This window comes from Acartia tonsa, chromosome 7 (genome assembly GCF_053477335.1).
Source record: "Acartia tonsa isolate MP-2025a chromosome 7, ASM5347733v1, whole genome shotgun sequence".
In the NCBI taxonomy this organism is placed as follows: Eukaryota; Metazoa; Arthropoda; class Copepoda; order Calanoida; family Acartiidae; genus Acartia; species Acartia tonsa.
The window spans coordinates 34,228,074-34,255,752 of NC_137266.1; the positions used below are offsets into that span (position 1 = coordinate 34,228,074).

Consider the following 27,679-nt stretch of genomic DNA (forward strand, 5'->3'; position numbering starts at 1 on the left):
GGGGGGGGGGGGGTGAATAAAAAAATTAAGAGAAATGAAAACATTTTTTTCCATTTTTCTCCCCTCCTTGAAAAACTAAAACAATGCAATGTATGGGAGGGGGGATAATATAAAAAGAATAAAGAGTTCTGAAATTGTTTTCCATTTTCCCCCTTCCATGCTTGAAAATAACCAGAAGGGAAAAACTTTTTAAAAATTGCAGCAGGGGAAAAAATGAATCTTGTGCAGAATACATACCCCTGAATAATGTTACCCAAGGTTTGACATAAAATATGTATAATATCTAGTGATGCGATCAATTTGAATCATGTTATGTTTATTTTAAAACATTCTTAGTTTAAATCTTAATTAATCTTTTTTCCATTTTAAAAGATATTTTAAAGATTCTATATCGCTTATTTACCGCACAAGATTTAAATAAATTAAATCAATTAAAATCACTGAATATCCATCCCCATTTCTGTGCTATTATTGTTATTAGGAAATTATATAGATCAACGGTTCATAGAAAGGAATTTAATTAACTTCTAATTTTGTATTCTATGTATTCATAATTAATTCTGTGCAGCTTAACGTGAATGAACAGTATTAACACATTTATCAGAGACTAAAAGCCAGAAAAATGTAGAAAAAAATCGTAGGTACTACAATTATTTTTTACAGCCTTGTAAAAATACGTAATATTTAATCTTTTTTTACTACTTTTTTGTCAATATATTTCTACCTTCGACGATGATAAACTTTAAAAGCAGGGCGCCGGAGCCGTATAATTTTTATGCGGCTCCGGCTCCGGCTCCAGCTCCGGCTCCGGCTCCTACCTTAAAATTAATATATCAATTTTTTTTCATTATTGAATTTGATAAAATAAAAAAAATAATATAAAATATTTTGCTTTTATTTGATTAAAGCTATATAAAAGTAGAAGGATGTGTGTCTATTTGTTAAGTAACAATAGTTTTTCAGTTTATTATATGGAAATAGACCGTTGCCAAATTATAATATTACTATAAAAAATCATTTTTAGCTAGTCCGGAGCCGGAGCCGTTTTTAACGAAAAATACGGCTCCGGATCCGGCTCCGGCTCCACCAAAAATGTTGCTGCTCCCGGCTCCGGCTCCAGAACACTGTTTAAAAGACTAATATTTATGGTAATTTGATATCATTTTCGAAACTTTTTGATAACGTTTGATAATTTCAGATCAATTTTGTAATAATGTAAGCTTCAAAGTAGTTTAGTTTATCATAAAACTCAATATTTTAAAATGCGCCTAATAATGAAGAAAAAATGCGGGAACTGATTTGAAATCAGCTGACTTGTGACGTCATCCAAGATGGCGGAACGGGGAGTGTCGTCGCCTCCTCCCGGCAGTGCACCGCCTCCTGAGGTGGCTAAACCTGGACAATCCTCAAGATCTTATAGGTATTTTTATTTGCTCTTGATGTCGTCATGTGATTCAACAAACACACACAACATGGCGTACAAATTATAAACAGGGCGACCACTGCATACTATATATACTATTTATACTATATAGGATGAGTTTGGATACTATATCATACTATATGACCAAAAAATACTATATATACTATATAATAATACCTTTATTTGACCAAACTTTACTATATATACTATATAATATTACATTTGAAGTACAAAAAACGGATATTTTCAGTTTTGTGACAATGCTTCTTAAGGAGCTTTTTGTCTTATTTTCGCAGAAGGTTTTCTCCTATTTCTAGCCCCTGCGGGGCAATCATTAATCTTTATCTTACCTAACTTAAAATAACCTTTCAAAAGCTACTGTGATACGACAAAAATGCATAAAGCTGTACAGTAAGAAAGAGATGGAAAAAATGTTTGTGATTATGATTTAAATATCATTTTTTTCCATAGAATTAACTTAAAAGGGGGGGGGGGGGAGGTTTTCCATTTTTGTTTAAAGATTTAGAGATCAACTTATTAAACAAAATATGCATCTTTTAGGATGTTACTTACATACCCAAAGAAAAAAAATTAAATCGTCCTTCAAATTCTGATCCTGCCGGCCTCCAGGTCCACTCCTGACAGTTAAAAAATCAAGTTTCTTATTTTAGGAGTTATAGGTCAACTTTTAAAACAGGATATGTATCTTTTTAGATGTTATTAACATTTCTATAAAAAAAAATATTGAAATCGACCTCCAAGTTCAGGTCCAGCAGGCCTCCAGGTCCACTCTGGACAGGTAAAAATTCAAATTTTTTATTTTAAGAGTTCAAGGTCAACTTATAAAACAGAATATGTATCTTTTTGGATGTTATTAACATATATGAAGAAAATACAGAGTAATTCTAAATAAAGTTTTCAGAAACAACCAGAAGGAATAGAGAAATAGTTATTTCTCGCATCGTATTATAAACAGCTTTCCGCGGATATAGAATGTACAATTATAAGATTAAAATCAGTTTTTTTTGCCCCAAGGTGCCGAAGGCAGAGGCTAAAAAAACTGGTTTTAATCTTATGATTGTACATTTTTATATTTTTAGGAAGCTGGATGTAATACGATGCTAGACATAGTTTTTTTTGAATGGATGAGAACCAGTTCTTATCCACCGTATTCAAATAAATACGAGAAAAATGATTACATTTCCTTGTTCTCTGTAAAAAAAAGAACAAGAGGGGTGAAAGTTTTGACACATTTGCATAAACAGTAATATAGGCTTTATCTTTAAACTGAGAGGATAGGTTATTAAAGATAAAATCATTCTTATATGATGAATTTTCCCAAGTTTTAAGATTTTTTGGATAGGCCTCCAGGTTTAGGAGCTGCAGACCTCCTATTTTAGGAGCTGCAGGCTTCCAATTGGTCACTGGACAGGTAAAATTTTTTTTAAAAATTTAAAAAGATTTAGAGGTAAACTTAAAAAAACAAAATATGCATCTTTTTAAATGTTATTTACATAATTGAAGAAAAAAGATGCATATTTTTTTTTTACAGTTGACCTCTATCTCTTAAAAAAATATTTGAATTCTTATTTTTACCTGTCCAGAGAACACCTGAAGGCCTACAGCTCCCGAACCTGGACTCCTGGAGGCCTATCCAAAAAATCTTAAAACTTGGGAAACTTCATCCATCATATAAAAATGATTTTATCTTTAATAACCTATCCTCTCAGTCCAAAGATAAAGCCTATATTCACTGTTTACGCAACAAATCTAAGAAAAAAATTTAAATTGACCTTCAAATTCAGGTCCTGTAGGCCTCCAGGTCTTCGCTGGACAGAGTCTACATGGAGGCCTGCCTGCCTTCAGCACCTGAACCTGGAGGGCAATTGTATTTTTTCTTCAGATATGTAAATAACGTCCAAAAAGATGCTTATAGTGTTTTATAAACTAACCTCTAACTCTATAAATAAGAAATTTTAATTTTTACGTGTCCAGAGTCCACCTGGAGGCCTGCAGCACCTGAACCTGGAGGTCGATTGTCATTTTTTCTTTTAAACACATAAATAGCATAATCTGTTTTATAAGTTGACCTCTAACTCTTCAAATAAGAAAGGGGGAGGTCATTTTCTAGTAAATTCCGTAAAAGTGTGTAAAGGTGTGTGTGTTATAAGGCCTAAAAATAGTAGTAGAACGATAAGGTGCTCCCTATTGTTCTATTCAATAGGGAATACACATATATAGAGCACCTTATCGTTCTACTACTATTTTTAGGCCTTATAACACACACACCTTTACGGAATTTACTAGAAAATGACCTCCCCCTTTGATTTTTTACCTGTTTAGAGTGGATCTGGAGGCCTGCAGGACCAGAAATTTGAGGCCGATTTAAATTTTTTTTCTTTAGGTATGTTAATAACATCCTAAAAGATGCATATTTTGTTTATTCTTCAAAATTTTCTTCAATGTTAATAATATCCAAAAAGATGCATATTTTGTTTAATAAGTTGATCTCTTACTATTCAAACAAAAATTTTATTTTTTTTACCTGTCTAGAAACAACCTTTCATTCTGCAAGACCTGAACCTGAAGGCCTATCCAAAAAATGATAAAATATATGTGAAAGTATCTTTTATCCCAATAATCACAGAGTAAGCAAAAGTTGCAAAATCCCCCCCCCCCCCCCCTCTATGTGAAATTGCTTTGATAACAACTTTGCTTTGAGCTATTATTGATGATGTATATACTATGTATTACTAAATAATTCATATATCATACTATATGAGTAAAAAAAAATATACTATATATACTATATGAAGAAAAAAAATTTACTATAAAAATACTATATTTTTTTGGTTTTGGAGTGGTCGCCCTGATAAATAATGATACCTTTGGGTCTGATTAATAAAAACAAATATATCTTTTTGAAAAGGTATTAAGGCACTAACAGCCTATCTATTGTGTACTACAAAGTACAAACCCTTTGAATGCGCGACCTTTGTCTAGAAATCCCTAATTTTTAATGAGGCAAGCGACAATGTCATGCATATGACACACAAGTAGTAGGTAAATTTCTAATATTTTTAATTATGGTGCGGCAAGGGCATAAAAAATTGAACTGATTTCCTCCTGGTTTTATACTTGATATAGATGTACACTACAGGTATGATTACCCGCGATCGTGGCTCAACACGTAGCGCATCCGCTCGTCGTCGGGAAGGTGATAGGTTCGAATCTCGGCCCGACACCGCGTCATAACTAAAGACGTTAAAAATGGTTCCTACTGCTGCTATGTCAGGTGCGCGACATAAATAGTTAGAGTAGGGGGAATGCCTTGGCCCAAAACAGGCGCAACTCACTACCATGCACAGTTAGGACTTCTCAGACAAAGGTCGTGCAATCAAAGGGTTGGTTGTCTGATGGCAAATGGACGCTTTACACCGCAATCATAGGGCTTAGGGCTGACAACCCTATCCCATATCCATAAGCCACATTGTTACAGAAACACTGACGAATTGTCAGCGGCCTATGCTCCCCCCTGTGGAGTGAAAAGGGCTTGTTACTTTTTTTACTTACAGGTATGATTATTGACTGATTGATTTGATATTAAGGAACTCTGACTACCCGACAAAGCTGCTGAAGAGTTTACATGATCTACGCAAGGATGAACATTTGTGTGATCTAGAATTATACTCAAGTCTTGACTCACCTCCTATCCTAGCTAACAAGTAAGTTAAGGGACAGAGATATAGATATTGTGATGAACCAAGTTGTATAGTCCCTTTCGTGACATCACCTCTTAAGGGGCGTTTAGTCGTATTTTCACATTAGCTGTTGATTAGGTGAATGCCCCGCAGGGTTAGACAATTGGCCTCGTAGGGTTAGAGCCCCCCTCAGGGGCTTGAATTAGGATAAAAGCTACTGTGAAAATACAACGAAACTCCCCTTGAGAGGCGTTGTCACGAAAGGGACTATACCCAAAAGATTTGTTAGTGGTTACTTAATTAAAATTCATCCCCTTTTTCATTTATTCAACCTACTTTTTTTCTTGAAATTACACAGTAATTCCATTTAAGAAGAGTTGATAAGACTTGCGTTTTCAGGGGTCTTTAGGAGTAGGAATTTCAGAAAATGTGTACTTTTGCCAAAATACGCATATATTTCAAGTATACTTTTGACCCTTTACTGTCACTTTTTTTATTCACTATTCTGTAATAATTTCTATTATTTTAGGACCTAATAATTTTTTTTCTACAATTCAATACCTATATTACACATATATTCAAAGTGGAAGTGGACAATGGACTGTTTATTACACTATTCCCCAAAGTGTTATAACTACTTTTTCTTATTCGTTGGCTTCTAAACGTAAAGACTTATTTAATTTAATCAGGATTTAAAATTGGTGGGTTTATTAAGTTCAGTGTTAAATGTTTCAACCTCTAATTGTAATTTAAAGACAGGGTAATTTTGGGTATCATTATTGGGAATGTACATCAATTGATAGGCCATTGTCTTATCCCTTTAGATCCCTAACAAATATTTCCTTAAAACTTCCTATAATGATGTATTATTTAGAAACATAGTGGCTGCAGCTACTCCATACTTTCATGCCATGTTTACAAGTGGGCTCATGGAGAGTGAGGAAAGACAATACAGAGGCCCGGATAGAATGAGGGCCAGACAGAAATTAGTTCTGCAGGGTATACAGTTTTCTGTCCTACAGGTAAGGATACCTAGACAGCTGGTTAGATACTTAGATAGCAAGAAAATATAGTTGATAAGATGTTAAACACAATGTGTTGGAATCGAAATAAGTTGACCCAAAACAAGTATAAAAACTTCCCTACATTAGCGGATGGAAAATTATATTATATCCTTAATTTTACATAAGGACATTTTAAAATAATTCTTTTCATACGTAAACAAAAGAAATACCAGTAAATAAATATTCCCCATCCCTTTAACGTTAGATCCTAACTAAATGGATTATACTTATTATATCCCTATCTTGATCTTCATTCGTGGGCTATTTTAATTTCAACATTGATTTTTTTTACCTACAGTTGTAGAGAGAAATTTAATTTTCTGTTACATAGCATCCACGTTACATGTACTGTTTCGATAGATAAACAGAATTGATAGATAGATTGCAATGTAGATATAGAATAGATAGTCAGACAGAACTCTTGTTAAATAATGTTTTTAAAAGCGAAGCTTTTCTATAATTAGGGTAGGTCCGTCCGTAACGGATAGCTTTTTTCGTTAATTTAGAATTGTCCTATCGATTTCAAATTTTGCATGGTGATTTCTTTAATAGTTAGGTACGATTTAGAAATCGTAGCAACTCTATAATCATTACCAGAATGACCGTACGTCCATTTTAAACATGTTGATTTTTTACTTTTTTAACAACAAATTTTTATGTGATCTAATCATCCGATTGATCTGATTTTTGGTATATTGATTCCTGGGACAACAAAGTATAATGTTATAAGCGAAGCAACTCTATAATCAAGTCCTTAAAATGTAAGTATGTCCATAAACATTATCATGAATCAAGCAGTTTTTTAACAAATTTACTTACAATTTTGCTTTGACTCTTATACATTTATATTATGATTTTTCAGTTCTGACACTATACAAGTGTTAATGTCCGTTTGTCCTACCGTTTCAGTGCTTCGCTTTTATAGATGTTGTCATCCTTGTTATTTTAGAATTTGGTAGATTTCATGTATACTGGTGAAATGAAATTGGACCAAAGTTGTGTACAAGAAATTCTAGTTGCTGCTGACATGATTCAATTAAAAGAGGTATGTTAGAACTGTCCTGTTGAAATCAAACCTGTATACAAATCCTTTAATGATTAGTGATAATCTAAGAAGCGTAACAACTACTTAAAAAGGAATGATAACAAGTACTTCGCATCCATATGAAACATTATTTTTTTTTCATTTTCTGGTTTAATTTCAAACAAAAAAATGTTTTAAAAAATTTCTAGGTTGTAGACATATGCTCTGAGTTCTTGAAGACAGAATTACACGAATCAAATGCTATTGGAATTTGGAGGTAAATTTAGAATATGGTTTTAGAATTTATTTCAATGTACTTACTAAACCTATGTAAGTTTGAAACTTGCCTATTTTGAGAAATGAAATTTAAATGGTTACTGTGAAAGTTGTTAAAATTCCAATAACCAATGATTAGGTAACCTTAAACCCACTTTGTCCGATCGTCTGTGATTTTCTCTGTTATTTAAGATAGATGCCTGATTTTTTTTGTGAATTTTCCCCTTATAACTGAGATTCATCTCTATAACTCACCTAATCCATTTGTGTGTCCTGTGTTTCTTGTTTATTTTTTTTCAAGACCTGCCTACTTATGGATATAGTCATTTTATTGATGTAAATAATATATAAGATTCTTCGATACAAGTCTTATATACATAAATCTTAATAGGTATTCTAAAATTGTCTGTTTAGGTTTGCGGAGGGCCATAACTTAGTAGCCCTGCGGGACTTTGCCATCAGTTTTATCTACAATAATTTCTGTGCTGTGGCTAGAGAGGAGGAATTTTTAGAGCTCAGCAAGGAATATTATTATTGCTTTTTTTACGTTATAAAACGGAAAAAAAAACAAAGTAATTAAATTGCTCTTAAGCAGTTTAAAATGTCCAAAACCAAAAAGAACTAAATTTAAATATAAGCAAATATTTTAAGTTCAATGGTTTCAGTTTTATAAACTTTGTGTGTTGCTTTTATCTTATAATAATCCCTTTACATAAAGTAGTTAGCTTTTTGGTTCTTTAGCAAAGGATCTCGCCAACCACTGAACAGATATGGTTTTCATTTACAGGGAAGCTTCTTATAGGTCTAGGGAAGGTTTTTAACTATTTTCTGGGAGTGTACATTAAGTGCAGTCAATAATTTTTTTTGGGTGGAAAATGGTTGCAGCTACTTTAAAAAAGGTAGTTAAATAATAATTAGTTTATGAAAAAGTAATTTTATGGTAAAAGGTCCATCTAAATCACATTTGTTACTTGTTTGTAGTTCAAAAATTTTCTTAGAGTGACATTTTCATTTCGAAGACGACATTATTATATTTATAATATACGCAGCATTTATAACAACTTTAAAATCATCGTTACGTGACAACCAGTGGACGGATTTTAGATTGGTCAACGGATTTGAATTTATTACGACCAGGACTATTTTTTTGCCACCTTGGCCGACTAAATCGGCCAAGGAATAACCGGCTACGGTATTTTTAAATTTTACTTCTATTTTATGCAATTATTATCATGTCTACAACTTTAAAATCACCGTTACGCGACAACCAGTGGACGGATTTTAGATTGGTCAACGGATTTGAATTTATTACGACCAGGACTATTTTTTTGCCACCTTGGCCGACTAAATCGGCCAAGGAATAACCGGCTACGGTATTTTTAAATTTTACTTCTATTTTATGCAATTATTATCATGTCTACAACTTTAAAATCACCGTTACGCGACAACCAGTGGACGGATTTTAGATTGGTCAACGGATTTGAATTTATTACGACCAGGACTATTTTTTTGCCACCTTGGCCGACTAAATCGGCCAAGGAATAACCGGCTACGGTATTTTTAAATTTTACTTCTATTTTATGCAATTATTATCATGTCTACAACTTTAAAAACATCGTTACGCGACAACCAGTGGACGGATTTTAGATTGGTCAACGGATTTGAATTTATTACGACCAGGACTATTTTTTTGCCACCTTAGACGACTAAATCGGCTGAGGAATAGCCGAATACGATATTTTTAAACTTAACATGAAGAAAATTTGGGCCGATTATGTTCATCGGCCGAATCCGGCCGAAGTCGGCCGATTTCCGGCCGGCCGATAACGAAAACAGCTTGCTAATACTGTTCCAATTTGGTTACACTTTTAAGGGAAGGTTTATAAATGTCTTAGGGTTGGTTTTAGGCTTTGTTCCTGACCTCCATCAGACTCCCCAATAGGATAAGGATCAAACAACTAATATTCTAATATTATAGCTTCTAAAATCCTTATTTCTGAACCGATTTTTAAAAAATAAAGGTCTAGCAGCACAGTTATGGGACCTGGAAAACGATTAAAGCAATCGTTATATGCGTGGATTGAATCATAACAAAGATATTAAAAACCGCATGAAGATTTAGGGTTAGCAGAGTTATAAAATTAAAAAAAAAATTTAGCTCAAAGATATAAACTTTTCAGATAATTGGCAATTAAAATCCTTATTTGTATCATAAAAGGTAATAGCTGCACAATCATTCCAAATGTTATAGCCATTTTAGAGAATATTGACTGCACTTAGTGTACATCCTATCTAACATAAAAATACTTTTTTTCTATCTTGAAAATTGGAGATGCTTCTTGGGGCGTACCCGCTAGTCAACGATAAAATTATGGTTAAATGAAAAATATTTCATTTACTTACTTGTCGCTTTAAAATTCTTATTAATACCTAACACTTTGACTTAAAGAGAGTATTTGATGATTAAAAGAAAGCAATAATAACTTTGTGCAGACATTAATGTGTGAGTTGATCTCATCTGAATATCTTAGAGTCGACTCGGAATATCAGGTTTGTAAATCAAGATTAATTTTTAAACAGAACTATATACAAACAGGACTTTTTTTGATAGAAAATTGAAAATGAAGTAAGTTTATTTATTGAACACAAGCAGGAGGTGAAATATTAAAAGATTCTCAAATCAAAATCTACAAAAACAAACATCGTCATAAAAGATAAATTAAAATAAGATATAAATGGCTCGTTTTTTTACATTTCAACCAATTTCTTAACTAGACTATACCCACTACATTTATAGTAAAGATACTATTTTTATCGAAATCCCTCGGTTTTTAAAGAAATTATTTAAAATAAGTTTAGGCCCATATAAAGCTTTTAAAATAATCAAAAAATATTTGATTAGGTACTTGATTCATATGACAGATATATCAACATTTTGATTTATTTAGGTGTTTTGTGCAGCTATGGCCTGGATTAATTATGATATCTCTAACAGGTTTGACACCCTTCACATTCTTAATCTACTCTACTAAGTCTTCCGTGATAGTCAGTCGGTTTAATGAAATTGACCTTGTTGTAAACGTTATCAATATGGTAATGGTTAATTAAAAAGAAAAACAGAATTTGTGCTTCGGATAAATAAAATAACATAAGAGGAGAGTATAAACTGACAAATTGAATAATCTTATCTTGGGACATCAGAATCAAACAAGCATTACTAAATTTTTATATCAATTAAATGCCCATATACATTAATAACCAAGGAATTAGACTAAATCCTTCAAAGAATCAATATAAAGCTTACCCTAAATTCTTGGACCTTTAACTGTTTTCAATATCTTCAGGTTAGGAATGTACTGATAAAAATGCAGTTAACAAACTAAATATTTTAGGAGAAGATTTATTTTTGATGTTTTGAAACATATTCGCCTTCCCTTGGTTGCCTCTAAGTTGCTGGAATCTTATGTCAATAATTGTAATGATATATCATTAAAGGTAGGTCTACTAATTTTAAAAAGAAATAGATAGACGGGGGGGGGGCCCGGGGGGTAAAGGAATGATAACCCTCCTCCCCCCTCCAAACAAATTTTAAGACACATAGAGACAGACAGACATCTTGTTACTTAAAGACACACCCAGACAGACAGACATCCTACACACAGAGACAGTCATACATCCTGTTACTTCAAGACACAAAGAGAAAGATAGACATCCTGTTACTTTTAGACACACAGAAACAGAAAACATTCTGTTTCTTTTAGACACACAGAGACATACATACATCTTGTTACTTTTAGACACACCCAGACAGACAGACATGATCCTACACACAGAGACAGTCATACATCCTGTTACTTCAAGACACACAGCGATAGATAGACATCCTGTTATTTTTAGACACATAGAGACAGACAGACATCCTGTTACGATTAGACACAAAGAAACAGACAAACATTTGTTTCTTTTAGACACACAAAGACAGACAGACATCCTTCTAGTGTAAGGCACACAAATACATACATACATCCTGTAACTTTTAGACACACAGAAACAGACAGATATTCTGTTTCTTTCAGACACAGAGACAGACAGACATCCTGTTACTTTTAGACACACAGACAGACATGATCCTAAACACAGAGACAGTCATACATCCTGTTACTTTAAGACAGACATCCTGTTACGATTAGACACAAAGTAACAGACAAACATTCGTTTCTTTTAGACACACAGAAACAGACAGATATTATGTTACTTGTAGACATCCTCTTACTTTAAAAAACAGAGAGAGATGAACTTCCTGTTATATTTAAGACATACAGAGACAGACATACATCCTGTTACTGTTATAATAGGATTTGACCTTGACTTGTTTGTTTTAGGTTGCCTTGTGTAGTGTTCGCAGAGACCTTGTTAGCCAACGAGGAAATTTACATTTTAATTAACCAAACTTTAATCCTATTAAAAACCACCAATAGGGATAGATTTATATTAAACAATTCCGAATATATTTTTATTTACCTTTGAACGGCTTAGAATCTTTGTATTAGATCAACACTGGCAATTTTCTGAGGGTTATAAAAAATATAAAATAAAAATATAATAAGTAGTAAATTTGAAAATGTTTGGGTTCAATAACGAACATTGAAAACAAAATATGGGACAAGACAAAGGTCGATAAATTGATGATACACAAAATAAACTCCTTTGTAGATCAAGATTAGTGGTTGAAACGTTTGACACTCAACTTAATGAATCAACCAATCAAATTTCCAAAAAGTTGTTAAGCCAACGAATAAGAAAACGTTATTATAAAACTTTGGGAACTAGTGTAATAAACAGCCCATTGCCTCCCCCCCCTCTCTCAGATCTGTTATTCATTATTAAAGAAACTTGTTTTTCCTGACACATTAGTTAGGACAGACATGTAAACTAGATATTCATGACCTTAATTGACAGAGATTATTGGTTTTGTCAATATATCTACTACATTAATTAATACTTAAACTTAATTTATATTGGTCTGTCAGTCTGATCGTTGATAATTCGTCGTCATTTTGTACTAAGGCTTCATAGTGGAAAATCGTATGATGAATGATGATGACACGGGGTATAGTGACGCTTTGGGTATAAGTATAAGTGGGAACACCCACCAGACAACCAACCCAATGATTGGTCTTCCTTTGTCTGAGAAGTCCTAATTGTGCATGGTAATGAGTTGCCCTGTTTTGGGCTATTTATGTTGCGCATCTGACATAGCAGAAGTAGGAACCATTTTTAACGTCTTTAGTTATGGCGCGATGTAGGACTGCGATTCGAACCAATCATCTTCCCGACGACGAGAGGATGCTCTACATGTTTGAGCCACGGTCGCGGGTTAATAAAAGCATAAGTGATACATGGATTTCTTAAAATGTATTACTTAATCATAAATGGAAATGACCTTTCAAACTAAATTTGATAAAAATTTAATCTCGTTCATACTAAAAAATGATAAGATTATATGTCAGAATAAAAGGGGGGGGTTTTTAATGCAACCATCTCGTAATCAGTGAGCAAATGGCACTTAGAATTCGAATTTCGATCTGAAATTTTGCATGAGTAATCCTTGATAGGTTTATTTTCCCTAAATCGAACAAAAAGTTGGAAAAGTAACGGCTGGCGGCTGGCAGCTCAGCTGTTTAGCCGTTTTTTGCCTATTTTTAGGGCAAATTCATCATTAATTACGTAGGAATCAACTTTTTAAAACATATTTCTGTTTTAATTCATGTTAAATGATAACAATAACCATTTTTCAAAATTTTTAGTAAGCTGCTAAACGGCTAGAACCGGCTGAAAACGGCTGGGAGCCGCCAAGAGTATAAAGGGTAGATAGGGCTTGTGACATGTCTAGGGGTAGGTTTCTATGGGTGCTGAGCTCAAAAATGCTACTAAAAATAGTGACGGCCAATCCATATTGCAGCTGGGTAACAGCTGCAGCTGAGCTGCGAGCGGCCAAGAGTAGAATGAGTAAATAGGGCTTGTGACGTGTCTAGGGGTAGGTTTTTATAGGTGCTGAGCTCAAAAATGCTAAAAAAAATAGTGGAGGCCCATCCACATGGCAGCTGGGTAATGGACGCAGCTCAGCTGGGTAACGGCCACAGCTCAGACGAGATAGGCCAAGAGTAGAATGAGTACATGAGGCATGTGACGTGTCCAGGATTAGGTTTTTATGGGTGCTGAACTCAAAAATGCTTCTAAAAATAGTTTTGGCAAATCCCTATGGCAGTTAAGTAATAGCTGCTGCTCAGCTGCGAGCGGCTAAGAGTAGAATGATTAGATAGGGCTTGTGACGTGTCTAGAGGTAGGTTTTTATGGGTGCTGAGCTCAAAAATGGTACCAAAAATAGTGGCAGCCCATCCATATGGCAGCTGGGTAACAGCCGAAGCTCAGCTGGTAGAGGCCAAGAGTAGAATGAGTACATAGGGCATGTGACATGTCTAGGGGTAGGTTTTCATGGGTGCTGAGCTCAAAAATGCTACCAAAAATAGTGGCGACCCATCCATATGGCAGCTGAGTAACAGCTGCAGCTCAGCTGCAAGTGGCCAAGAGTAGAATGAGTAGATAAGGCTTGTGATGTGTCTTGGATAGGTTTTCATGGGTGCTGAGCTCAAAAATGGTACCAAAAATAGTGGCGACCCATCCACATTGCAGCTGGGTATCAGCTGCAGCTCAGCTGCGCGCCACCAAGAGTATAATGAATAGATAGAGCTTGTGACGTGTCTCGGGGTAGGTTTTTATGGGTGTTGAGCTCAAATATGCTACTAAAAATAGTGGCGACCAATCCACATATGGCAGCTGAGTAACAGCTACAGCTCAGCTAGGGGCGGCCAAGAGTAGAATGAGTAGATAGGGCTTGTGATGTGTCTTAGGGTAGGTTTTTATGAGTGCTGAGCTCAAAATGCTACCAAAAATAGTGGTGACCCATCCATGTGGCAGCTGGGTAACGGTGGCAGCTCATCTGGGAGCGGCCGAAAGTAGAATGAGTACATAGGGCTTGTGACGTGTCCAGGGGTAGGTATTTATGAGTGCTGAGCTCAAAATACTACCAATGATAGTGGCGGCTAATCCATATGGCCGCTGTGTAACAGCTACAGCCCACAAGCCCCATCTACTCATTCTACTCTTAGCCTCCCCCAGATGAGCTGCAGCCGTTACCCAGCTGCCATATGGATGAGTCGCCACTATTTTTGGGAGCATTTTTGAGCTAAGTACCCAAAAAACTTACCCCAAGACACGTCACAAGCCCTATGTACTCATTTTACTCTTGGCCGCTCCCATCTAAGCTGCAGCTGTTGCTCAGATGCCATATAGATTGGCCGCCACTATTTTTGGTACCATTTTTGAGCTCAGCACCCATTAAAACCTACCCCTAGACACGTCATAAGCCCTATCTACTCATTCTACTCTTGGCCTCTCACAGCTGAGCTTCGGCCGTTACCCAGCTGCCATATGGATGGACCGCCACTATTTTTGGTAGCATTTTTGAGCTCAGCACCCATAAAAACCTACACCTAGACACGTCATAAGCCCCATCTACTCATTCTACTCTTGACCGCTCGCAGCTGAGCTTCGGCTGTTACCCAGCTGCCATATGGATGGGCTGCCACTATTTTTGGTACCATTTTTGAGCTCAGCACCCATAAAAAACTACCTCTAGACACGTCACAAGCCCTATCTAATCATTCAACTCTTAGCCGCTCGCAGCTGAGCAGCAGCTATTACTTAACTGCCATAGGGATTGGCCGAAACTATTTTTAAAGCATTTTTGAGTTCAGCACCCATAAAAACCTAACCCTGGACATGTCACATGCCCTATGTACTCATTCTACTCTTGGCCTCTCCCAGCTGAGCTGCCGCCGTTACCCAGCTGCCACATGGATGGGCCGCCACAATTTTTAGTAGCATTTTTGAGCTCAGCACCCATAAAAACCTACCCGTAGACAGGTCACAAGCCCTATCTACTCATTCTACTCTTGGCCGCTCGCAGCTGAGCTGCAGCTGTTACCCAGCTGCCATTTGGATTGGCCGTCACTATTTTTAGTAGTATTTTTGAGCTCAGCACCCATAAAAACCTACCCCTAGACATGTCACAAGCCCTATCTACTCTTCATACTCTTGGCCGCTCCCAGCCGTTTTCAGCCGGTTCTAGCTGTTTAGCAGCTGGTACTAGAAATTTAAAAAGTGGTTATTGCTATCATTTAATATGAATTAAACCAAAACTGTGTTTTAAAAAGTTGATTTCTACGTAAATAATGATGAATTTACCCTAAAAATAGGCAAAAAACGGCTAAACGGCTGAGCTGCAGCCGCCAGCCGTTACTTTTCCAACTTTTTGTTCGATTTAGGGAAAATAGACCTACCAAGGATTACCCATGCAAAATTTCAGCTCGAAATTCAAATTCTAAGTGCCATTTGCTCACTGATTACGAGATGGTTGCATTAAAAACCCCCCCCTTAGATTTTTAACTAGAAATCTATTATTATTTTTTCCACAAATGCTTTCACAAATTTTCTATATGATGAATAAAATACAGGGATGGAGATTGGAGGTGACATTGTGCTGTTTATTACACTAGTCCCCAAAGTTTTATGATAAAGGTTTCTTATTCGTTAGCTTATTTTGATAGGTTGATTAATTAAGTGAGTGTTTAAACGTTTTAACCACTACTTGTAATCTACAGAAGGGGTATTTTTTTGTATCATCATTCACATTGAAGATGTACATAAATTTATCGGCCATTGTCTTATCCTTTCAGATCACTGATACAATAGCTTTACCATGCTGCATAGATCAAAGGAACATGTTATCTAATTTAGGAATAGAGATACATTTTATAAAAAAAACCGCGATATTTTTTACATAAGTAAGTACCTAAGGATAAGTAATAAAGTATAAAGATCACTAATTAGATAAAATGTATTGTTTTTCTTCTTACCTTTCCCAGTTTTTCCAATAAGATAATGTTCAATTATGTAGGTACAATTTGCAATTTAATGTAAATCAGGTTTATATTGATACCCAAGTTTTAATGTATTCCAATATTTTCTTATTCAATAACAGTAATGATGTTTTTGCTCTAACATCTTTTTTTTTTTTTTGAGTTATTTGGGTTTCACTGATTAGATTTAGAAAAGAAGCACTTTTATAAATTTTATTTAATGTTGAAAAGAAAGAATTCGATTGATGTTGCAATTCGGTTTAGCACCATTGTGAATACAGGGATCTAAAGAGATAAGAGAATAGACGATAAATTGATGTTAATTAAATGGGAAGGAAAAATGTTCTGGTGGTTGGGGAGGAATACAATTTTTTTGTTGTAGGGGGGGGGGGGATGTGAGGTCCAAAACTTCACATTTCATTGTGGAATGTCTAAAATTTACCTGAGGTAGATTTAAAAAAAAAACAAATTTGGCTAGCAAGCGATGAGTCGCCGGAGTCGCTTTTTTGTCAAGATTGTCCCTCCCTAATCTCATATTTAAAGAAAGGCATTTTTACTAAGATAATCCTTTTTTAAATTAAAATAAAGACACATCAATGAAATTCATACTTTGAATTATTGAGTAATATGGTTGAAGAAATTGTTAAAATATAATGGCAATACGCAAATATGAAATAAAAGAGTATTTACATATTAATAAGTAGTAAGTTTTTTTTGTCAGTAGCTTAAGATTTCAATACTACAGAACCGATTAGGTTCTCCATTTCAGCAAAATTATACTTAGGTATCGTCTATAATACAACGTATTGCGATGTCTATCTGTCCATCTGATACTTAAGATCTCAGTAACTTTGATTCTAAAAGAATAATCCATAAATTTCTGTAGTGGTTTTAAGCTATTTTCTAGGGAAGTTGAATATCTCAAGTATATTAAATATTAAAATGACGAATAAAATGTTTGTTGTGTGTGTAGGAAGTTTAGTATCTCTGTATGTGAAACCCAGACAGTGTGCTAAAAAGAATATCTATGTTATTGGAGGTAAGTTTAAGTTATTTTTAGAAGCGAAGCTACTCTATAACTCACTTTGTCCGTCAGTCAGTCAGTCCATAATGCAATAACATTGTTTTGTCCGCCTGTCTGACGATCATGAATACAAAGATATAAACCTTATTAAAAATAAAGGATTTAGAATTTTCTTTGAGTTTTTGCATATTATCTCTCTTTTCTTTGTTATGAAAACTGAACATTTGCTTTATAAATCACTTTATCCGCTTGTCAAATAAATTTTTTTTTGTGGGGGGGTTGGTTTCCTTACAAATTGATGTGGTCATCCTTGTTATATCTTCCATTTTATTAGGTATAACTTGTCTTACTATCTAAATATCTACATATAATTGGGTGGGTTTTATTTAAAAAACTTATATTAATTTTATAGTAACACCTAGGGGAGACAAATGGCTTATCGATTTGTCTTTGTCTTAATGTTCTAACTGTACAATGTCATAATTGGTAAATTAATTTGTTAAGTCGAAACTGAAATTATGACACATACAAATACCTATTAGTTTAATGTGTAATTACTCAGGAATCTAAGGGGATATGACAATGGCCGAAAAATTTATGTAGATCTCCAATGATACCTCACAAAATTACCCCTTCTGTAAATTGAAATTAATGGTTAAAACGTTTGAAAACTTAACTAAATAAACAAAACAATCAAATTCAGTAAAAATCACCAAAGTTGTTAAGCCAACAAATAAGAAAACGTTATAAAAATTTTTGGTACTTGTGTAATAAACAGTCCAATGTCCCCTTCCTCCCCTATCCTATTATGATTTAATTTGTAATTACTAAATGTTATGTTTATGTAAGTGTAAGTGGGAGTTCCTCCAGGAATTTAACTCTTATAAGATAAGTCCTTAAATTTTTAAAATCTAGTGCCACTCCATAACTTTTAAGAGGGGGATCAATATGTTAGATTTTTTTTCTGATTCCCTTTAACAATAAGTATCTATTCTATATAGTTTTCTCCGTCCTTTTGTAAATTGCACGGATGGAGAAATGATTTCTTTTAAGGAAAGTAAGGTTTATTTGGCTGCTATATAATAAAAAAAAATTTTTAAATTCTCCTATGACCAAAGAATAAATTTTTTCGAAATGTTTCAAAAATATCAAAATAAAAAGAAAAAAAAATCTAGTTGGGGTCTTTAGGAAAATTATTAGGTATAATTTCTATGTTTTCATAAAATAATTACCTATACGGTATACCTAATTCTTTCTAATAATAAAGAAATTTTATGATTTCATTCTTTATCTATAGTTTTGATTATCATTTATATAAAATTAAACTAAGATTAAACGTTAGTTGTGATTTTTGAATTTTCTGTTTATCTATTTATCTACCATCTATCTATCTATCTATCTATCTAGGATCTAGAAGATCTAGAAAGGAGTTAGGAAGTGCCTTGACCCGAAGTGAATGTACTTATCATTTATCAAACTATCTATCTGTCCAGTGTCTATCTATCTTTCTAACTATCTATCTAGGATCTAGAAGAGAGTTAGGAAGTGCCTGGACCCGCAGTGAATGTACTTAACGTATCAAACTATCTATCTATCTATCTAGGATCAAGAAGAGAGTTAGGAAGTGCCTGGACCCGCAGTGAATGTACTTAACGTATCAAACTATCTATCTATCTATCTAGGATCAAGAAGAGAGTTAGGAAGTGCCTGGACCCGTTGTTCATGTACTTTTCAAACTATCTACCTGCCTATCTAATTATCTATGTAGGATGTAGAAGAGAGTTAGGAAGTGCCTGGACCTGCAGTGAATGTACTTATCTGCCTATCTATCTATCTAGGATCAAGAAGAGAGTTAGGAAGTGCCTGGACCTGCAGTGAATGTACTTATTAAACTATCTTATCTATCTATCTAGGATCAAGAAGAGAGTTAGGAAGTGCCTGGACCCGCAGTGAATGTACTTATCAAACTGTTGAATGCTTTGATACATTTACAGAAGAGTGGACTAGGTAATCTTATTGTGTTAGTAGCGATACTACTGTTAAATTAATTTATACTAGAGGCTACACCCCTAGCATCTAGGGGCTCTATTTTAGAAGGAATTTGTGGAAAAATAGCCTAAAATCATACCCAGACTTTTTTTTATAAAGACAAATTAGCTTAAAACCATCCCATGACCTATAAAAAGCTTAACTGAAAAGGAGGACCATTTTGGTTCAGCGGTTAACGCGATCCTTCGCTATAGACAAAGTGAAATAAAATCTTACTACTTTATATAATAGGATATACCTATGCTAGTCTGTTATTAGTTAATTTAAATATCATAAACTAAGAACATGAAGATAGGTTTACAAACTAGATATTATACTTGAATGACTAAATGCCTTATACCCGAATAATACATCTTGGGCAGGTTTGTCATTAAAAAACCTCTTGGTTTAAACAAAAAAAAACAAGCTTAAAAAATATTTAAAAAAATATTTAAACAAAGGCCTATCTTTCCAGTTATATCTTTTTATAATGTAAATAATACAGTAAATAAGCGTCAAAAACCTAAATACCTGATATAAAATTCTTTTAATAGTTTAAATCTTGTACTTTGGTGATTATATCTAATAGCATACAACAGTAGACACAGTGAAATAGAGACATACAAATTTATAAATTATTCAGATAATTAACTTAATACTAAATTAGAATATTATAATTTGGACATTATTAAAAAAAACACAAAAAAAACATGTTTTTTTATTTTAAAAAAAAAACCTGTTTAAAACAAAAAACAAACTGGTTTGTTCTTTTCTTTTAAATTGTTTTTTTTTATAAACCCTGATCTTAGAAACATAATTTTTATAATAAAACATGGAGTCAGACCTTTAAAGTATTTAAATCCCAACCAATGAAGACAACTTAAACTTATTCTTTAATACACTATTCTCTTGAAGTCTTAACTCTGGAAGGTACTTTAAAGTTCCCTTTGTGAAAAAAATCAGTCTATCCTTTAATGCCGCTCAGCTTTATGTACAAATTTTAACATTTTTTTTTTGTTCAGGGTGGCCTCCATGGAGATAGGACGAATCTTGCCAGGAATTGCCATTATTTCTGGACGGATCTTTGTTTGTGGTGGTGAAGTTGACAGTAGAATTCTAGCTAATGGAGAGGTAAGAAGATTTAAATCTGTTACAATCATACTAAATTTCTAAAATTTAGTTTTAAGTGGGAAATGGTAGTTATAGTAGTAAAATACACATATATTCTTCATAAAGGTAAATATTCAATCTGTCGCACCTAACCTGAAAAAACTGAAAAGATTCACTCTCTGCTGTTTGCAGCCATTTTTTATGCCTTACAAAATAAGGAGGGATCTTAAAAATGAAGTTTTTTTGTACCTAATCATATTTGGATCCAATAACAATAATATTACCTACCAATATCTATCAAACTATACTATACTTACATATTAATCCAGGTATATGAGCCAGCAGAGGACTCCTGGAGCCCTATAGCTCCTATGATGGTGCCTCGCTGCGAGTTTGGCCTGTGCGCGGTTGACGGATTTCTATACGCTTTTGGTGGGTGGGTGGGGGAGGATATTGGCGGCAGTATTGAGATGTATGATCCTGGCCTTAACGAGTGGAGAATGCAGGGGAAAATGCAGGTATAGTTATTTATCGTATCATTTTATAGACAGCTTTCCGCGGCTTTAAAATTTAAAAAAATATAATATTATAAGGCATGTTCTACCAAAACTGGTATTATTAATTTTATGATTTTTATTTTGATATTAGTAGAAAATTCAATTGTCTCTAAAACGATGCTATACATGATTTTTCAGTATGGCTGAAAACCGGTTCTATTCCAGCGGTTATTAATCGGTTTAGAAGGCATACTGGAATATAATTTCTCCTGCCAAATGATATTTTGCAACGTACCATTTGTCATTTAAGTGCTCAGCCTTTCTAACATTTTAGCCAATAATTTTTAATCTACCTATGAAGTAACTTTGTCTAATCTCTTAAAATCCATGGATATTACTAAATCATTCAAGATACAATGCTCTTATTAAGTCAAACAGTTCTTATTCATGACAAAATGCTGAGCATAAATTTGGTCATAATTAAGAACAGTTTGACTTAATAAGAGCAATTGACTTAACCGTCACACACAATTTTATGAAAAATATGCGAAAAAATGCCTCCCTTTTGTAAATTTTGATCTTAAACTATATTTCTATTTTAAACTAAAATTATTGATCTAATTACTCCATATTTAATTTCTAGGATGCCAGATTTAGTATGGGTATAGTAACCTACCAAGGTCTAATCTATATTGTTGGAGGCTGTACTCATAGTAGAAGACATATGCAGGTATTAACTTTAAATCACACTTGCGGCTGTTCTCTTAACATCTAGTAGTAGCGAGGGGGTAGGTAAATAGCCAAAAACCATCCCAAATATTAAGTTTAAAATAAATAAGCCTTAATCCATCCAAGAACCTTTGTCAAGCTTTACTTTAACATTTTCAATCGTTCAATGTTAGGTCGGCAACATTTATATCTTAACTTAGAAGTTATTTGATGTCCTGATTTTTTAAGGGGGGGGGGGAAGTTCTGACACATTTGCGTAAACGGTGAGTATAGGCTTTATCTTTGGACTGAGAGGATAGGTTATTAGGGATAAAATCATTCTTATATGATGAATTTCCCCCAGATTTAAGATTTTTTGGATAGGCCTCTGTACAGGTAAAAATGAAAAAAAAAATTTTTTTTTTTTAAGTTACAGGTCAACTTATAAAATAAAATATGCATCTTTTTTAATATTATTCACATATTTGAAGAAAAAATATGCATATTTTGTTTTATAAGTTGATTTTTAACTTTAAAAAAAAAATTTTTTTTTTCATTTTTACCTGTACAGAGACCACCTGGAGGCCTGGAGCTCCGGAACCTGGAGGCCTATCCAAAAAATCTTAAATCTGGGGGAAATTCATCATATAAGAATGATTTTATCCCTAATAACCTATCCTCTCAGTTCAAAGATAAAGCCTATACTCACCGTTTACGCAAATGTGTCAGAACTTCCCCCCCCCCCCCTTGTATTTATAAATTAATAATAGGAATTAATGTTAAAATATTAATTCTTATAGCAAATATGAAATGGTTGCCAATGCGTATAGCTCAAGGATAAAAGCGATTGGACATTGGACAATAGATTTAATTTAAGATTTATGGCTTAATGGTCTTACTCTTAAGAAATAGATTTATTCATAAAAAGTCAAGACTTTGGCAGGGGCAAATATTATCAAAAAAAGAAAAACAAGAAAAGAAACAGTTTCATAAGAAAAAAAGGAAATTATTTAACAATTTTATGCCTTTTAGATTCATTGTACCATCCCTTTTTCCATGTTAACTATAGAGAAATTAATTTCTTAATGATTGAGGAACAATTTAAAATTCAACAACTATGACGCGTGTGACAACAGTTTAATTCCTATTGGGAATTAAGAATTATGAAACATATTTTACATTTGAAAATTAGTTTTCTAAAACAATATTTGAAGTAATTTATTATCATTTTTTTAAAAAGGGGAAGGTAGGTTGTGCTAAAATTCCGTAAATGTGTGAGTTTTAAGAATTTAAGATAGAAGTAGAACTTTAAAATTTGGCTTGGCAGTTGCTTTAATGGGGTATAATGTACTTTATTGTACTATATTAGAGCAACTGTCATACAAAATTTAAGTGTTCTACTCCTATTTTAAAGTCTTAAAACTCACACCTTTTTAGCACAACCTACCTCTCCCTTTCTTAACTACTTGATTTTTTAAAAAATATCCTGTTTTTCTTTCCTACACAATCCTCACTATTATTGTATAATCTTTATGTTAGCTTATAATTGCTGTGCAAGACACGTGTTCTTGTTGTAGGAGTTAGTATCCTACAATCCTGTGACCGGAGAGTGGCGTACCTTGGCCTCGATGCTGGTGCCCCGGTCCCAGATGGGCTGTGTAGTGCTAGATGATCATCTGTATGTTCTGGGAGGCACTAACAGACACAATGAAGTATTACAGGTAAAAAAAAATAATTATATTTAAGGATTTATTAGAATTACAATGCGTTTGTATATATTTAACAAAGTTTTATACTTTATCGTCTGCTAATGTTTCTTTTAAATAAGGGGGGGGGGGGAGTTTGTACAGTTATAGGAAATGAAAATTCAGTATCAAATTTTGCCCTGGCCGTTTGGGCTTGTTTTTATAGTTATCAACCTAATTCTTTTTGTAAGCTCTCTTATATGATTGGATCTACCTGTAAGTTTTTAAAAATTAAATTTTGGGACTTTCAGTCTAGGGGATAGTGGGGCAAAAGACCCTCCCAAACACTAAAATTTTAAGTTATGAGCTTATTTTTTAAGATATCGAGCTGATTTTTTAAATGGAACCTATTATTACATAGATGAGTTGATTAGCCAACCCTTATTTCATTTTTGCACTTTACTTAAAGGGGCTTTTGGGGAAACCCCCCCCCCCCCCCAAATACAATATTTATAAGTTTTGAGCTTACAAGCCCCTAGAAGTAAAGTGCAAAAATGAAATATGGGATGGCTAATCAACTCATTTATGCAATTAAAGCTTCCATTTAAAAAATCAGCTCGATATCTTAAAAATTAAGCTCTCAACTGGAAATTTTTGTGTTTGGGGGGGGGGGGGTCTTTTGCCCCACTATCCCCTAGAGGGAAAGTCCCAAAATTCAATTTTAAAAATTTTACAGGTAGATCCAATCATATAAGAGAGCTTACATAAAGAATTAGGTTGATATTTATAAAAACAGGCCCAAACGGCCAGGGCAAAATTTGATACTGAATTTTTATTTCCTATAAATGTACAAACTTATCCCCCCCCCCCCCCTCTTAAAATTATTTGTTCTGATAAAATGATAAACCAGGAACTATCATCTAAAAGCTGAAAATCACTCAAAATAATAAAATTCCGTTTGCTCTACCCCTTAAAATTCAAGACAACCAAAGTAAAAATTGAGATACATTGTCCTATCCCATCTCTTCTTATTTGACCATAAGAACACGGACTTTATTTTAAGCTTTCTGTCTATATTATATTTATAAAAATAAAAATGAAGACGTATTACTTATTTTAATACTTTTATTTTGATTTTATATATTTTGTACGGCAATAGATAATAATGAATATTTATTTTATTCGTAATATGGATTTATAAATGACGTGTTGTTTTTTTTTTGTACAAAATAAGCTTTATATCCAATCGTCATAAAATAAAAAAGCAATCTTAATATTGTATACTTACAAGAAAAAGCTTAGGATTAACGCCACTTTGATATAATAATAGCATTTAACACAAACGTCGTTCATCATTAGTAATAATTTGTTTAATCTGTCTGTAGCTTAAGGTCTTAGTAACCGCTTGATCGATATTGTTTTCCTTTACAGTGAAGCTTCTTTTAGGTCCAAAGAAAGTTTAAAACTGTTTTGGAGGAGGATACCTCCAACATCTCAAGATAAATTTTCATGAAAACTAATACTAATAATGTGAAGCTTTCCTTGAATAGAGAACTCAATCGGTACAGTAGTTTTTCGAAATATTGAGCTACAGACAAAAAAAACCTTCCTTCTTTTGGTATATAATAGGATTATTTTAATTTTAGTCTGGAGAAAGATATAGTTTTCTTACAGATAAATGGGAAGATATTCCACCAATGCATCATCCAAGGTAATCCATACTTTCCTGGGATCTTCAGTGATAAGAAAATGGACAATAAATTGAGGTACAACCCCAATGATGAACATTTTAATTACCCCGAAGTAAATTAGAACTATTGGTTGAAAAACATGAACACTGCTAATTTGAACCAACCAATCAAGCTTTATAAAAAGTAATAGGGATTTTTATTGAATTTGATGGTTGGTTCACTAAGTTGAGAGTCCAAACGTTTCAACCACTAATTTTAATAAAGAGAATACGTAATGTCCATTATCATTGGGGATGTACATCAATTTATCGGTCATTGTCTTATCCCTTTAGAAACATGGATTAATCCAAAACAAATTCGTATTCGGATTGTCATTCCTGGTTCCTTAATAAAGACAATTTGATTAAAGGATAAAAAAATGGACGTGAATGATGAACAATAAACCAAAATTATCAGCTGAAAAGCTTAAACAAGTTTCACGTCTTACGCCGTTTGACGATCAAGGCTTTGATTATAAACTTATGATAAAATAATAATTTTCATACCTTGGTTAAATTAAAGGAACTGTGTTTATGGATTGATACAAAACAAATTCGCTTTCGGATTGTCATTTCTTACTAAAGACAAAGAGGGTTATTTTTCGCGTACTTTTCGTAAAATTGTGGATTACCGTTTATTGAAATGCGCTTATTAGGTCAAATTGTTCTTAATTATTAACATTTCATCTATAATATACGTTTGGTTAAAATTAATAAAAGTTTGACCTAATAAGCGCATTTGACTAAACGCTACCACACAACTTGAGGGAAAATACGCGAAAAAATTACACTCTTTGATATTTTGAAGGGCTTCGCCAGCAGTGACTGCAAGTAACGGCAAAATATACGCAGTTGGTGGAGATCAAATCAGTGAAGTCAACTTCTATAGAGCAAGGTAAAAATTATTATCCCGTGACTGTGGCTTAACAATTGGCGCATCCGCTCGTTGTCAGGAAGGTGATAGTTTCGAATCTCGACCCAACGCCGCGTCATAACTAAATACGTTAAAAATGGTGCTATGTCAGGTGCGTGACCTAAATAATTAGAGTAGGAGGAATTCCTTGGCCCAAAACAGGCGCAACTCATCACCACACACAGAAAGAACTTCTGATTTTGAATAAGAAATTAAATACCTAGCTTTTGTAAAAAAAATTTGTACACTTATTATTCTATATAACATTCGTTTTGTTGCAATACAATTAATTTTAAAAAAAACCAATTATATACTTAATATTAACAGTTCTAAATTTTGTTTTACATAGAACAATTTAATAAATAATAAATATATAAGTATAATATGTAGACGTATAACCCAGACAACTAACTTGTCCAAGTGTTTGGGACCTTTTTAGACCACTAGCAAAATTGTTTTCTGCTTTTTTGTATCGACTTTGCTGTGTTGATATTTCCGACGCTATTGGCTAATATTCAAAGACCTAATTGAAAGTCGGCACAGGGTCCACACCCGTGAACAAACAGTTAATCAACCCTTTCCCCTTCTATTGTTTTACTTTTAATATATAATTTCCATGATATTATTTTTAGCCTTACTTTAATTACATGCAGCAGTGAAATACAAATAAGGGAGGGGGGGGGGGGATAAATCGCCATCTCCTGTAATTTTTTATAATCTTTCACAAAATTGGGTTAGAATCACTTAGATAAAAAATTCCTTATATTTAATTTTAAGATGTAAATCCGCCCACCCCCGCCTTCGTACAGATTATTAAAAATTTTAATAATAGATTTCTATATTTAATTCTTAGAATGATTTCAATAGGTAATCTGTTGCGTATATTAATACCATAAATTTTATTGGAACAGAAATAATTATAGTCTATAATAGAACCTGAATAAAGAAATACCACAAAGATTTATGCATTGGTTCTTCATTTGAACTTGAATGATGTAATTCAAACATTTATTTTATCTCCCCCTTCTTATACATACATTCTTTTTTCGGTAACTTTTTTGCCAGCATGGTTTAACTTTTATTGAAGGGTGTATGTTTTCCAAGCAAAGTGAAATTTTACCCCCCACCCTTCTCTATTTCGTTCCCAAATTCATACGGTGTAAATATATGTATATATATCCTAAATTTGAATTTTTTTCTTCAAGCGGGGAGTGGGAGATGGGGCGAATTGATAATACACCCCTTCTTTAATTTGATTAAGATTTGTTTCAACCGACAAATGTCTGCAAACTTTAAAGTTTAAACAAACAGACAGCCATGTAATGCTAAAGATTTTCTGTGCTTTCACATAAAGTGCTTGTTGAGTACCGATATCCTCCCTCCCCCTCTTATTGTTCAATAAATTAAAATTAAGCGGGGGTTAGTTTAGTTTCCTACGAATAATCCTTGGGGGAGGGGGCGGGGGGGGGGGGGGCTTTACAGTACCAAATATTATATCATAATCTAACATGACCTA

At 33.6% G+C, this 27,679-nt stretch overlaps 1 protein-coding gene across 2 annotated transcripts in view; it reads left to right on the forward strand.

Annotated features, from left to right (window-relative positions):
- Nucleotides 1-1,177: 1,177 nt before the first annotated feature.
- Nucleotides 1,178-27,679, forward strand: part of LOC145323644 (actin-binding protein IPP) — a 29,930-nt gene continuing 3,428 nt past the window's right edge. For both annotated transcript variants that reach the window (XR_013881029.1, XM_080166050.1), the window contains exons 1-18: nucleotides 1,178-1,420; nucleotides 5,032-5,148; nucleotides 5,999-6,146; nucleotides 7,138-7,233; nucleotides 7,422-7,489; nucleotides 7,903-8,009; nucleotides 9,980-10,038; nucleotides 10,437-10,483; nucleotides 10,881-10,983; nucleotides 11,871-11,911; nucleotides 17,441-17,508; nucleotides 19,407-19,500; nucleotides 20,544-20,652; nucleotides 20,961-21,149; nucleotides 21,772-21,858; nucleotides 23,414-23,557; nucleotides 25,168-25,232; nucleotides 26,059-26,145. Coding sequence is in view for 1 of the 2 variants with exons in the window: in XM_080166050.1 (XP_080022176.1) it covers nucleotides 1,332-1,420; nucleotides 5,032-5,148; nucleotides 5,999-6,146; nucleotides 7,138-7,233; nucleotides 7,422-7,489; nucleotides 7,903-8,009; nucleotides 9,980-10,038; nucleotides 10,437-10,483; nucleotides 10,881-10,983; nucleotides 11,871-11,911; nucleotides 17,441-17,508; nucleotides 19,407-19,500; nucleotides 20,544-20,652; nucleotides 20,961-21,149; nucleotides 21,772-21,858; nucleotides 23,414-23,557; nucleotides 25,168-25,232; nucleotides 26,059-26,145 (1,718 nt within the window). In the remaining variant the exon portion in view is untranslated. The remainder of the gene's footprint in view (nucleotides 1,421-5,031; nucleotides 5,149-5,998; nucleotides 6,147-7,137; nucleotides 7,234-7,421; nucleotides 7,490-7,902; nucleotides 8,010-9,979; nucleotides 10,039-10,436; nucleotides 10,484-10,880; nucleotides 10,984-11,870; nucleotides 11,912-17,440; nucleotides 17,509-19,406; nucleotides 19,501-20,543; nucleotides 20,653-20,960; nucleotides 21,150-21,771; nucleotides 21,859-23,413; nucleotides 23,558-25,167; nucleotides 25,233-26,058; nucleotides 26,146-27,679) is intronic.